This window comes from Harpia harpyja, chromosome Z, assembly GCF_026419915.1.
Source record: "Harpia harpyja isolate bHarHar1 chromosome Z, bHarHar1 primary haplotype, whole genome shotgun sequence".
Classification (NCBI taxonomy): domain Eukaryota; kingdom Metazoa; phylum Chordata; class Aves; order Accipitriformes; family Accipitridae; genus Harpia; species Harpia harpyja.
This window is the reverse complement of record NC_068969.1, coordinates 79,921,069-79,933,692: the sequence shown is the minus strand read 5'-3', so window position 1 is coordinate 79,933,692 and position 12,624 is coordinate 79,921,069. Positions and strand designations below refer to the sequence as shown.

Here is a 12,624-nt window from a genome sequence, read left to right as displayed (position 1 = left end):
CCTGTAGTACAGGTGGTGAAGGGGACCTTGGTCGTGCTCCGGAGAGGCAGTGGGATTTATCGGGAGCTGGGAAGGGTGCAGGGAAGGTGTTCTCCGGCTGGATGCATGAGCTCATAACATTGGGCAGCTGCTATGTCACTGTCCACTGCACTCAGACAACAGGGACTCAAATATTCTGAAAAGTGAATTAGAAATAGCATCTTGCTAAACAGTACAGCCAGAAAGATATATGGAAAGGTGAATAAATAATTAGAAAGTCCTGCTGTGATGTAAAAAAAAATGTATTTTTGTTAAAGCAGGTATAATTCTTCAGCTGGTATAAATCAATAGCTTAAATGAAGCTGTGCTAATTTACTCCAGCTGAATATCTGGTCTGTTACTTGCTAGTTTGTGTCAAATACCCAGCCCTGCTATCATCATCTCCAGAAACCATTCAGCTCCTTATTTAGAGCATAAAGATCTGAGAGAATTTAGAAATTCTGATTGCAAGAGTCTGACCCAACTGACTTCATTGATAACACATGTGACAGAGGTTTGGTATACTAAATATGGAGCGATAAAAAAGGAAACCTCCAACTCTATAAAGACAAAGCTGCCTTTTTTTTTTTTCCCAAAGGGAAAAAAAAAAAAGCCCAACTCCTATATCCACATACTGTTCAGAATTAAAAGGACTCTAAAGTTATTAAAACCAGTCTTACCATTGGCAGAAAGCATTACAAATCTCATCAAACGTATTTTTAAACTAAAATACAGGATGTAAAATCCAATGTGAAGAAAAAGGTTCCTCAGAGTCTATGAATCAAGTCTTCTAATGCAAGGACAATCACAGTGGAAAGATTTACACAAAGTCTCATTCCATGAAGCTACTCATTCTGATACTTTTCTTACTGGATATTACTTAATATTTCACAAGCATGAGAAAATCCTGGCTTCTATTTCAGCATTTTGCAAGCTGTCACAACAGCTTATGAATCTGATCACAAAATACAAACAAAGCCAATCATTGCGTTGATGGAAACAATGGCAGTTTAGCTACCCAGCCAAGAAAAACCATACTCACCTGGACTGAATAGAATTTGCAATGCTTCATTATAAAGAAATGAGGTAACTGAAACCTATCTGATTGAATTGCAGGTCATAAAGATAGCGTTACTACTGTTTTCTAATGTCTATGTTGGCTATTTGAAGCATCTAGCTTGCTGTAAATACTGTATGATTTGATTAGCAGACAATAGTATAAACGTAATAAATACCCATCAGTGGTCTGCCGGGACATTATCGTCTCTAATAAAGCAGAGAGATGGTCAGAGGCCCAACAATATGACAAGACTGTAACGAACAAACTATGGTTTGCATAAAGAACCCCACCTTGCAAAGAATTATGTTGCGATAATTGCCTTTTTTTGCATTAATATGGTAGAGATACAATAAACAGGACCTTCCACCACCAATACTTTAACTCTGTGTAACTAGAGTTTGAGCCAAAGTCCATAATGTCAGCTCAGTGAATTTTCTAGACCGTTCATTATTCTGCAACATAATAAAGTTTAATAGTAAAAAAGAAGCAGAATCAGTAGTTTGATTACTTTGTTTAAAAGTTGTTTGGTGTCCACTGGTCTTGGGTCACAAAAGCCCAAGATTCAAGTACTGAAGAACATGTGAAGGTTATCATTATGAAATTTTATTTTCATGATGAAAATATTGTGCTCAGAGTGCCCAGGAAGACTGATGAAGTGATTCTGGAGAACTTGCCAGTTTCCTCTTCCAAAACTCAGTCAAAATTGAAGAAGGAAGCCTAGAGGATTCTGTAGTTCAGCTGAAATAAAAAACCTCTGAGCAATGGGATTCAATGAAGAGGAATACAATGACTTCTTTAAATTATTTGGTCTCTAGATTAAATCAGATTATCTAATTTAATTATTTTCCTGGGTGCACATTTGTCTTTTGTTATTTCTTTACTACAGGAAGGTTGTCTTAGTAGCATTTTTTCTAACATGCACAAAAATACGAAGTGCAATAAATTGTGATAGCCCAAGTACAGCTAATTATGATGTATGTTGCAAAACAATGGTAAATCTTATTTTCTGCTTTTTTTCATGCTAATAATAATTTGAAATCATGTATTGCTGATTAGGTAATATTTGGAAATGGCTGATCCTGCTAATCCCAGATGATTTTTTGTCCATTCAATTTGGCATAGTTTGTTGTCTATTCTGGCCTCTAGGAGGGTATTACAGGTCAGCGACAAGGTGCATTGGTAAATGAACATATTGAAGCTTGCAGAATGATTTCTGAAGCTGTTACTTGCTCCAGTTTCTCACATGGCACATACTGATTCTGACCATTTTAAAACTGATTTGTCTTTTGAAAAATGGCAGTGGAGTTAACCATTCCTTACCTGTTGGTGGTCTAACCAAGTGGGGTAATGAAACAAGTGGTAGAAAATGAGTTCTCCAGATTGTACATCTTGGTTTCCTTTAATTGTGTGTCACATAACAGTTCATGTGTCTGCTTTCAAATATTTTGAACAATAGTATTTGTTTGGCATGTTTTGGAAGAGAAATCTGGCTTGAACTTAGACACAATATTGCTTAAACCACAGTAGTTTTTTGATTTTTTAAAAAATAACTTGCTTGAGGAACACAAGTCATACCCATCTAAATATCTCTTGTGTATCCAGTAAATGAGAAACTTGATAATGTTCTTAAATATAATTCTATCTCTTGTTTATGAAGCTTTCTAATGTCTGTGCATTTTGTGTTAAATACAACTAGAAAGAAGGTTCTAATCAGCAGGATTTAAAAGGAATTGTATAACTTTGATTTGTTTGTTTCCATGTGACTTCACATTTTTCCCCACAGTCTGCTCTTCTTTTTTTTTTTTCTTTTTTTCCTTGTTCTTTCTCCGTTTCCTCCCTCCCGCCTTCTTTTTTGGCTAAGGTTGCTTGGCAGCAGGAGAATTGCTGTGGTTTTGTGCATTCTGCATTTTTGCCACTCCATTTAATGGGCCCATATTGGCTTTCTCCCTTGTTGGTACACTGTGGGTCAAGTGTAGGCGTGTGCATGCTTTACAAATTTATCCCCATCATTGCTAATGTCTGTCCAAGATGTTAGTAGCTGGTAGTTTTGTTTGAGGGACACTTCATGCTGTAATTCTTGAGCGCAAATCACTTTTTGTTTCTTTTGTTCATTTATAATGAGAGACTGAAATGGAGCTTAAATAATTCCTTCAATGAATACATTAACCAGACCCTTCTATTGTGGCTGTTTAAGAACTGAAAACAATTAGCACAAAGCCACATTTCCTTCACAGAGCTTTAAAAGAAGTCAGGGCATTACCATTAAGATAATCATGAATTCAGTCTCTGTGGAAAGGCAGGGAGGAAAGAAAAAAAGATTAAATATATTTCAAGTCAAGCAAAAAGATTTCTGGTGGGAACATTTCACCGTTGAATAAAACATTCCCTTGGGAAATAAATTGCTATTTGGGTTTGTATTTTGAAGCACTGTGAGTACCTTCAGCGAAGCCAAATAAGAACGTCCTTCTCTAAAAATTCTAAACCTACAAACCCACTACAAACAGTAGCCAGTTTCCCAAGAGACAGGCTGTTAATTCAGAAACAATAATATCATCACTGTTTGGAAAGACTGGAATCAGAAAGCAATATTGTTGGTATTCAGGTCTCAAGAAAAATTTGTTTTCCACAGGGCTAAAATTTTGTTTGTTTGTTTGTGTCATATAACTTATCCTTCCCAGGACATGCAGTCCTATTTTGTGACATCAGAAGAAGATATTGCAGTAGTGAAAAATGCTAGCTTAGGATTGATTTAATTTGTAAACCTGGACAACCCTTTCTTCCATTTAGAAGAAAGTTAGTGAGCTGAGAATCAAAGCCATAAATTGTAAGGGTTGTAAGGCAAGAAATAGCTACTAACTATCCATGCCAAGGAAAGCTGGGAATCTAACCTCTAAAGGTTACCTTCAGAAAAAATTCTGCATGAACAAAGAGAACTCCCCTTCAAAATATACTGACAGGAAAGCTAAGAAGAAATCCTGCTGATAGTAGTTAGCTTAGACCTGGAACAGCCTCTTCTACCTTCAGTAGATGCTGAACTTCTTCCAAGGGTAATAAAGAATTGAAGGTGAGGGGAAAACACAGAGAACATCCTGAGAATCTAACTACTTTCTTATAAGCTTTCTACTTGCTGTGACTGCGTGAGAGTTGTGTATACAATCACCTGAGTTTTCTCCTACCTTCTGACGTGGTGTTAAATATTTTCTATATAGTGATACCACTCCAGTAGGTGGAGTTCCAGCATGCTAATAATGAAGATGCTCATGTGAAAGCTATCTACACCCCCATGAGCACATTTGTCATTGGCTATGGGGTCACTAGGAACCTAACCTCATCACCTGTGGTAGATTTATTACAATAGCCCACAGTTGCCTTTAATTTTGTTACAGTGGCCTAGAAATGAAACAAATCATCTTGTCTGACCTCACAAAAATTAAAGAAAAAAGAGCTTTTTTGTTTTGTTCTTGTTGTTGTTTTGGCAAGAAAACCATTTATTTGGAGTGAATCCAAACAGAATTACATTTTATAGATGGGAAGGGAGTTTTCATGAGGAGAACAGTCATCTTCACAGACCTAGTTCAATCTGTGGGAATGCAATTGTAAAAGAGGAAGAAAAATCTAAGCTGGAGGTATTACTACTTCAGCCTAAAAATCAGATTTTTTGGTTTGGAGTCTACTTTATCTCTTGATTCACATTAGACATGGATTCTTCTATTCTTTGGTTTAAAGCAAAAGCTGACTTCATGACAGTAAAGGTTTCAAGTTGTCAACCCTATTACAAATGCATTGACAAAGCCTCTCTGATTACCTGGGCTTGCGTATTCCCCTATGGGGACCTAGAAAATCTGTTTGGAAAATCCTGAACATTTCTGAAGGACCAGTGTATAATGTGTAACACAGAAACATAGCATTTGGAGAGTGATGTCCTTAATTAAATAGCGTAGTATTCCTTTTGTATGTATTCCTCTGAAAAACATAGCGTGCTCATACCCGAGAAATTCCCAGAAGGAAACACACAGAATAGATTTTAAATTGTGCATAGCTTTCTGGCTCTCCATGGAGGAAAGAAGAGTGTTCAGAATGATTAACAGTGGCAGAATCAGGCTGTAAAATCTCTGCATATTTTCAGTTCTTACATGTTCTTACATGGACTTTGGTAAAGACAAACAGCTTTCAGAATTCGGATCTGGAGACAGACTATAATCGCTTCTCAGTTTGGGACCTAGTGTTGGGCTTGTACCCCTCTCTACCCACCCTAATTCCATTTTGGAGAATAAAGAAAAAGAAAATTTGGATCAAAGCTGCAACACAAAACCATGGAAGATTAAAAGCAACAATAATTTTCTTATTTCAGAACTCCCTATAAGATTTTGTTAAACATTTGCTTGAGGCACTGGTGGTACTACTCAAGTTCATTTGGCAGCTAGCAGCTGCTTAGACACACCTGTGAGTCCACTAGGATGCCTTTCCTTCTTACGTGATTGTGTCTTGCGGGGCTGAGGAACGCAGTAAAGCTCTTGTCACCCATATAAAAGTGTGGTGCTCTTTCACTTGGAAGTGTGCAGGCAATGAAGTGGAATATTGTTGTTAGCTTTTACGGAGAGTAATTCAGAGTTGAAATACATGCGCAAGTTGCTGTGCTGTTTAGAGTGGAGTTTAAACCAAACAGGGTGCTGCACAATAACTTGGCTTATTAAAAGCCTGCATTCCTCATCCCACACTATAAATGGCATTGCTACCTTTCTGGTATTTAATACCTTAATTTCTGTCATATGCTTCCTGTTCTAATTTGTTTCTGTCATAAAATCCAAGAGATTCATGCCTGAGAATACTACTAATAAGGAAAAGTAACCCTTCTTATCATTGTCAAGACACTCAAAGCCTCTCAAAAACCCCAGTAAGCTTAAAGAAACTGATTTTTAAAATCATAATGTTAGAAGAAGCGTTTTTAATAAACCAGTACATATTTTTTTGCCTTAAATTTTGATGTTAGTAATAATTTTCTAGGTGCTTTGGGCTTTGAATATTCAAAATTAAAAAAGCTTCAACTGAGCAACCGTCACCTTGAAACTACTCCTGGGATGTGCCCAAATATTTAATTATAAATATTTGAGGTTACATTTGATATTTGTGCTTTGTGAGTGAGATACTTTGGAATCCCTTGGCCTCTGTGCTGAAAAGGGTGCTATCAAAGGTACCATGATTATTTGCATCAGATTTTTGGCCTGTATTGTTATTTCTGTGCCTCCTGAATTCAGCAAAGTATCACTATTACACCTTGGTAACAAAGAATTAGTACTAGTTTATTTTATTGCTGGTCACAGCAAAATTAATGAAGCTACTTCCACAGCGAGACAGTACTCAAGTGCAAGAAAACTTAGACTCTGTTGGCTGGGATGCATCCTTCCACCCTCTGGTTTATGTTAGGTTTTTTATTTCCTAATTCTGTATTTGTCTGCATGACTCCAAAGATTTCTGCCTGTCCTGGTTTCAGCCGGGATAGAGTTAACTGTCTTCCTAGTAGCTGGTACAGTGCTATGTTTTGAGTTCAGTATGCGAAGAATGTTGATAACACTGATGTTTTCAGTTGTTGCTCAGTAGTGTTTAGACTAAAGTCAAGGATTTTTCAGCTTCTCATGCCCAGCCAGCGAGAAAGCTGGAGGGGCATAAGAAGTTGGCACAGGACACAGCCAGGGCACCTGACCCAAACTGGCCAACAGTGTATTCCATACCATGGGACGTCCCATCTAGTATAGGAACTGGGAAGTGGGGGCGGGGAATCGCCGCTCGGGGACTGGCTGGGTGTCGGTCGGCAGGTGGTGAGCAGTTGCACTGCGCATCATTTGTACATTCCAATCCTTTCATTATTACTGTTGTCATTTTATTAGTGTTATCATTATCATTATTAGTTTCTTCTTTTCTGTTCTATTAAACCGTTCTTATCTCAACCCATGGGTTTTGCTTCTTTTCCCGATTTTCTCCCCCATCCCACTGGGTGGGGGGGAGTGAGTGAGCGGCTGCGTGGTGTTTAGTTGCTGGCTGGGGTTAAACCGCAACACTGCCCCATGGACTGACACCACTGGATCTAATGGAACAACTCATGTTTTTGCACTGATCTAAGAGATAGGAACTGAGCTAAAATGAGAAAAACATTATTGCTTAGATATTTTCTGGAATTTTCTCTCACCTCAATTTCATAACAGTCTCCTTTGTAACATCAGTTGGGCATCTGAATACCCAGATAGCTTCCTTGTGCTGAGAAACTTCGGTGCTATGCTGTTGACCTTCAGGTATGCATTAGCGAAACCTCCTTTCCAATGTTGTTTGCAGATCCTTGAAAAGCCACATATTGCTGCAGATGATTGCTGCTGCTAAGGGTCAGATTTCTGCCAGGCTGCTCTTTCTTCATATGGTTTGCTCACTGCTTAAGAAGGGTTCAGTTGCCTTATTTTTGGAGACTGTTTTCTAAGCTCGTCTGATCATAAACTGAAGGAACAGAGATGAGAGATGTGGTGGCTGTGTTACAATGATAATAGGTTTCCTGAGAGAATGAAATGGTGATATATTTGTAGCCAAGACTTTAAGGGAACTTGAAAAATGGAAAACAGTCTTTCCGGATATTAATCCAATTTACTGACACTCATCTGAAATGGATTCATTCCAGCTCTCTCAGTAAGGATGGCCATACTCTACTAGGACTAAGTTTCATCAGCAGATGTATAAATTACAGTGAACCCAGGAGGAGCTACTGCTCAAAGCAGAAAAGTGTACAATATAAATCAAGAGGAGGATAACCTTTTTTTAGATAACTGCATGCTTTTCAGTTCTTTCCTTTTTTCAAGATTTTATCATTCAGGTTTGCTGAGTTAAAAGAAAAAAAAAGCTTTCATTACTGCTTTTCTTGTTTTTTATTTCTCATCTTCCTTCAACCTCAGTTTCCCAATGTCTTTTTCAACTCTCTTGGACTGTCTGTTCTTCCTGAATAGTGCCTCTGGCATCTACTTCTCTCCCATGTAATTATCAGCAGTTAGACCATTAATATTGATATGGTAAATAGTTAAGTTTTAAAGGTTAGCAATACTTTGTTAAGATTATTGATACTGCAAATGCATTCTTTATGAAGTCTTTATTTTAAGTATTGATAACTTAGGAAGGTGACACAATACTTTACTAAGTTTGGTTTCTTTTTGAAAACCAGTTAGAAATTGTAATAACAGGAAGCTGACTGCTCTTATAAAGAAAAGATTTTGCAGAATCTGGGTATATTTGTATAGGAGCAGAACAAGCAAAGTAGGAAGGTGAATCATTGGTGAGGAAGTTACTTTTTTACACTGTTTGTAATTTGACTTCTGAAATTAGAAGCACAAAATTGTAAGAAAACCTAATTAATGATAATTTTATCATTACATTTGCTGACCATAAGTGCTTAAAATCACAAGTAGAGAGTGTTACTTAAAAATAAAATAAAACTACAGTTTTCCGTTCTTGAAATAAGTTTTATTGTTGAACATTTTTTGCCACTCCTGGGATGAAACATTTTTATGAAATATGAGCTATTTCAGGGACATTTTTATTTGTAAGGTAGTGATTTGTCCATAATTTTTATTAGAAAAAAGAATATGTGTCAGTAGCAGGGCTTCTTTTTCTTTTGGACTTATGCATGCTTGGTCCTCTGACACCCCTGAGGATTCTTCATTGCCCTGACTCAATAATAGAAGAGTAATATCAGTGGGTGTATCTCTCAATGTTATCCACAAGACAGAAAGCTAAGTATAAATTTTAAAGGCCCACACTTGTAAAACTCTGTACCTTTTATGGAAAGTGTGGGGGTTTGGGTTTGTTTTAAAACTTAAATTTTACAGTAGAGGAGCTCAAAGCAACCAAGAAAATTAGGTGCCCTGTATTTTACTACTAGAGACGAGAGTCTTACATCAAAGAAGAAGTCTGTTATGTTAACCAGCATAAAATTTGGATTCAGGAACTCTTACTTCTTCCCATTACCCACTTCATATTAAGGTATTCCCATCCCCCACTTTAATTTTATTAGCTCATCTCCTTCTAGTCACCCCATTATAGCTGCACTAGCTTTGCAACAGCTCTGATCTCACTTCGCAGCTGGCAGGGAGAACTGCTCCTCCCAAACAGCAATACCAACTCACTTGTAGGGAGTGGCAAGGCAAATCTATACTTCATCCTCCCCCTGGACACTACACATCATATTCATGGTACTCTCAGGCCCTTCTTTTTCTCTGAACTTCTCAGCTAGGATAAGTAGAGCCAGGATAACTATGGCATCTGGCTATGCAGAAGGATGAATGCAAGAAATAGTCATAATAAAAGCAGCAGAGCATTGACTTTCTTCTTAGTAAAATAAATTTAGTAATACAGCAGTTGTAAGTAGTAACAACAGTCCATTTATTAGTCCTGTGCTTATCTTAAATAAATGAGAAATACTGTATTTACCATGCCTGATTATAGTATCTTGTCCTTCAGATGGAGAAACAGAAAAAGATACCCAGAAACTCCAAACTCCACAATTACCATGCATGTGTATCTCACATACGTTTATAGGAAGATAAACCTGTATCTCATGGAAATAAATTATTTACGATTGTTACACTTGCCTAATTCATACTAGAGTTACAATCGCTGTTGTCAAATACTAAAGTACAAAATATTCTCACTTAACCATTTTGATAAAACATACTTTTCTCTCAAGCTGAGTCACCTTCAAAATATGTTGTTAAGTGCTGAAAACCAAAAAATTGACTAGATTTCCAGCTGATAATACACTCACAATTTCTGGTTGTTAATCTTTATGGGTATTTCACCTGTAGTGGAATTCTTTATAGTCAGTCTAATGAAAAGCAACATATTCCATTAATATGTAAAAAATCCTCCTTGATATTTCACTGCTTTCCAAAGTTTAAAATTTACTTTATACGTAAAAAAAAAATATCATTCTTTGGCTTGGATAACCAAAAAAAAAAAGGATGTGGGAGCATGAAGAATGATGTGGAATTGTTTTAATGATTTATTTCCAAAAACTGTAACAATGCCATATTAGTACCTAGGACATTTTGATAGGTATTGGTTAGACAGTTACTGAAGAAACAACCCCTTTCTCAAGTAGCTTATATATCTTCCTAAACGTGAAAACAATAGGTGTAAATGATTTTGAATGCATGTGCATATTTAAGGTTGCTAGCTAAAGTACTTATATATAATTTTTTTCTGGTCCTCAGAAGTTTTAAGCTCTAACTTCTTGTGATAGAGCAGTCAAAATACTGGACAAATATGATCTGTTCCAAAAAGTAAAAATACACTCTAAATATTAATTCATTTCACAAAAGAGGTTATAACTGTTAACTGCCTTATAGACCATAGCTTTAAGTAACAACACAGAAACTTATTTTACAACAGAATCTCATGTAAATGGCAGTTTTATTCATTAACTTACTGACTTTCTTTAAATGCATGTCTGTTTTCATTAATGGCAATGCTGAATGGTTAGAACGAGTTTAGTAATGGAAGACAAAGGACCATTAATGGACATTTTAATCTTCCAGTCTGATTTATCTGGATATTATGATTGTGTCTATGACAGAATTAAAATTTTGCTTTTCCTACTATGATGTTTTCCTTCTAGGTTTGTGGAGACCAAAATCAAGGAGCAGTTTTCCTACGTGAATTTACACTGATTCGGAGAGAAAGTCTTCATGATGATTTCCTATCTGATCTGCTGAATAACCACAAAACAGAAGATCTGGTAGGAATCTTCTATTATTCTAAAATATTTGATCAGAAATGTTTGCAGAAGTATAGATATTTGTGATAGGTCTTTCATTCTGCTTCATCAATTTATGGAAAGTTACAAAATTAGATTTGCTACATAAAGATGTCACCCTAAAAATATTGGAAATTCCATGTAAATAAAGACTGTTCATAGGGTGGGTGTCAAATGCATACGAAGTTTCATTATTATTTTAAGGACAGATCTTTTCTTAAGCACCAAGAAGCACAGATTTGTCTTTTGCTTTCTAACAAATATTTTTCTCATTCAGAATTTTGGCAGTCTAATTTGCTACCATTGTTTGATTAGCACATGCAAAGGGCATTTATTTTTTATTGAATATGAATGAGTAAAGTTAAATTCACAGGTTATCTAAAAATAAATAAGGCTTTGAAAAGAATAATTTTATAAAGTGTACCAAGGAATGTAACAAATAGGGAAAAAAGTTTTATGAAAAATATATTTTCACTCTCTTCTATATATACCTAGCAAGGTATTTCTTTCAGGTCTGAAGGATTTCATGTCCTTCAGGCAGTTAATTGTCTGATGTTTCTGAAGAAAAGAATGTCAAAGTAAAGAACTTGGTAGTCATGTTTAATCGTGATTTAATATGAAATAAAGCAAGCCAACTGATTTTAAACTGCAGTAGATTTATAGGTCTGATATTTTCAAGGGCTGATATATTACAATGTCCAACACATTGTGGTTTAACAGAAGTGGTGGTGCATTAATGTCTGATATTACCATGAACTGGTGATGTATTTTAGGGATTAAAGTTCAAAATAAAGACTGTAGAATAGGAAAAGAAAAGGAAAGTGATTCTAGAATAATTAAGTGTTGGCACAGCCATGCTTACAACCTGTTTAATCAACTTTTTCTCATAGCCTCAGAGGGCAATGGCTGTAGTTACCTTTCTTAGTGCATGAGTGAATGTTAGCCAATTATCATTGGTGGGAGTATGTAGAGCTAGGACTTTGGAAGGATGGGGTGGATGTCTTTTGATAAGTCTTGTTGCTCAGAATAAAGAATCCAGTTAACGAAGGAGTGAAGGTATTAAACAATCCACTGTGTTTGTGCTAATCCATCTGCTCTCAGACAAGTTACCCTCAGTGCTTTACAACTGCTAAAAGAGATTTTAGATAGGCAAAACCAACACTTTATTCTACCACTGTGCATAATTTTATGGCAGTTCAGGATTGTATGAAGCAACAGCTTTACTGCCAGGACAATAAAGATTCATTGAACAGAGAATGCTGGTCTTCTGCTACCCCCATCCACTCATTGAGGAGATATGGCTGAAATTCTTACTCATTAAAACCATTTATTCTCTGTGGTCCAGAGAAGCAAGCAGCATTTTATTACCATTTTGTCAGTACTGGTGAACTGATTTGTTGTTTTTCTGAGTTGTGCTGGTCTTATGCCTGTTTGTAAGTGTATCGTGATTGCGTTCACATAAGCAGAAAGTACTCTGCAAATTATTCGTAGATTTGACTTCAAGGTAGTGTTCTTTTTTATTATTATTTCACAAGGATGCTGTGTCATTCCTGTGATCTCCTTTCTGTGCAACTATGTGTGTGTGAAAACACAGCTACACTAAAAGAATATCACACAGGAAATATGACTTCGCAATCTTCATTTAGATGACTTAAGGAACTTTTATTCCAACTTAATCTCTCTGTGATACCATCTTCAACTACAGAAGCACGTACTCTTTTCTCTGCATGACTGGTTCAGTAGGGAACAGGTGGGATGGAAG

At 36.4% G+C, this 12,624-nt stretch overlaps 1 protein-coding gene across 3 annotated transcripts in view; it reads left to right on the top strand.

The window, feature by feature from the left end:
- Positions 1 to 12,624, top strand: part of ADAMTSL1 (ADAMTS like 1) — a 474,745-nt gene that overhangs the window by 106,709 nt on the left and 355,412 nt on the right. For all 3 annotated transcript variants that reach the window (XM_052776382.1, XM_052776381.1, XM_052776383.1), the window contains exon 2: positions 10,725 to 10,844. In XM_052776382.1, coding sequence (XP_052632342.1) covers positions 10,725 to 10,844 — 120 coding nt within the window. The remainder of the gene's footprint in view (positions 1 to 10,724; positions 10,845 to 12,624) is intronic.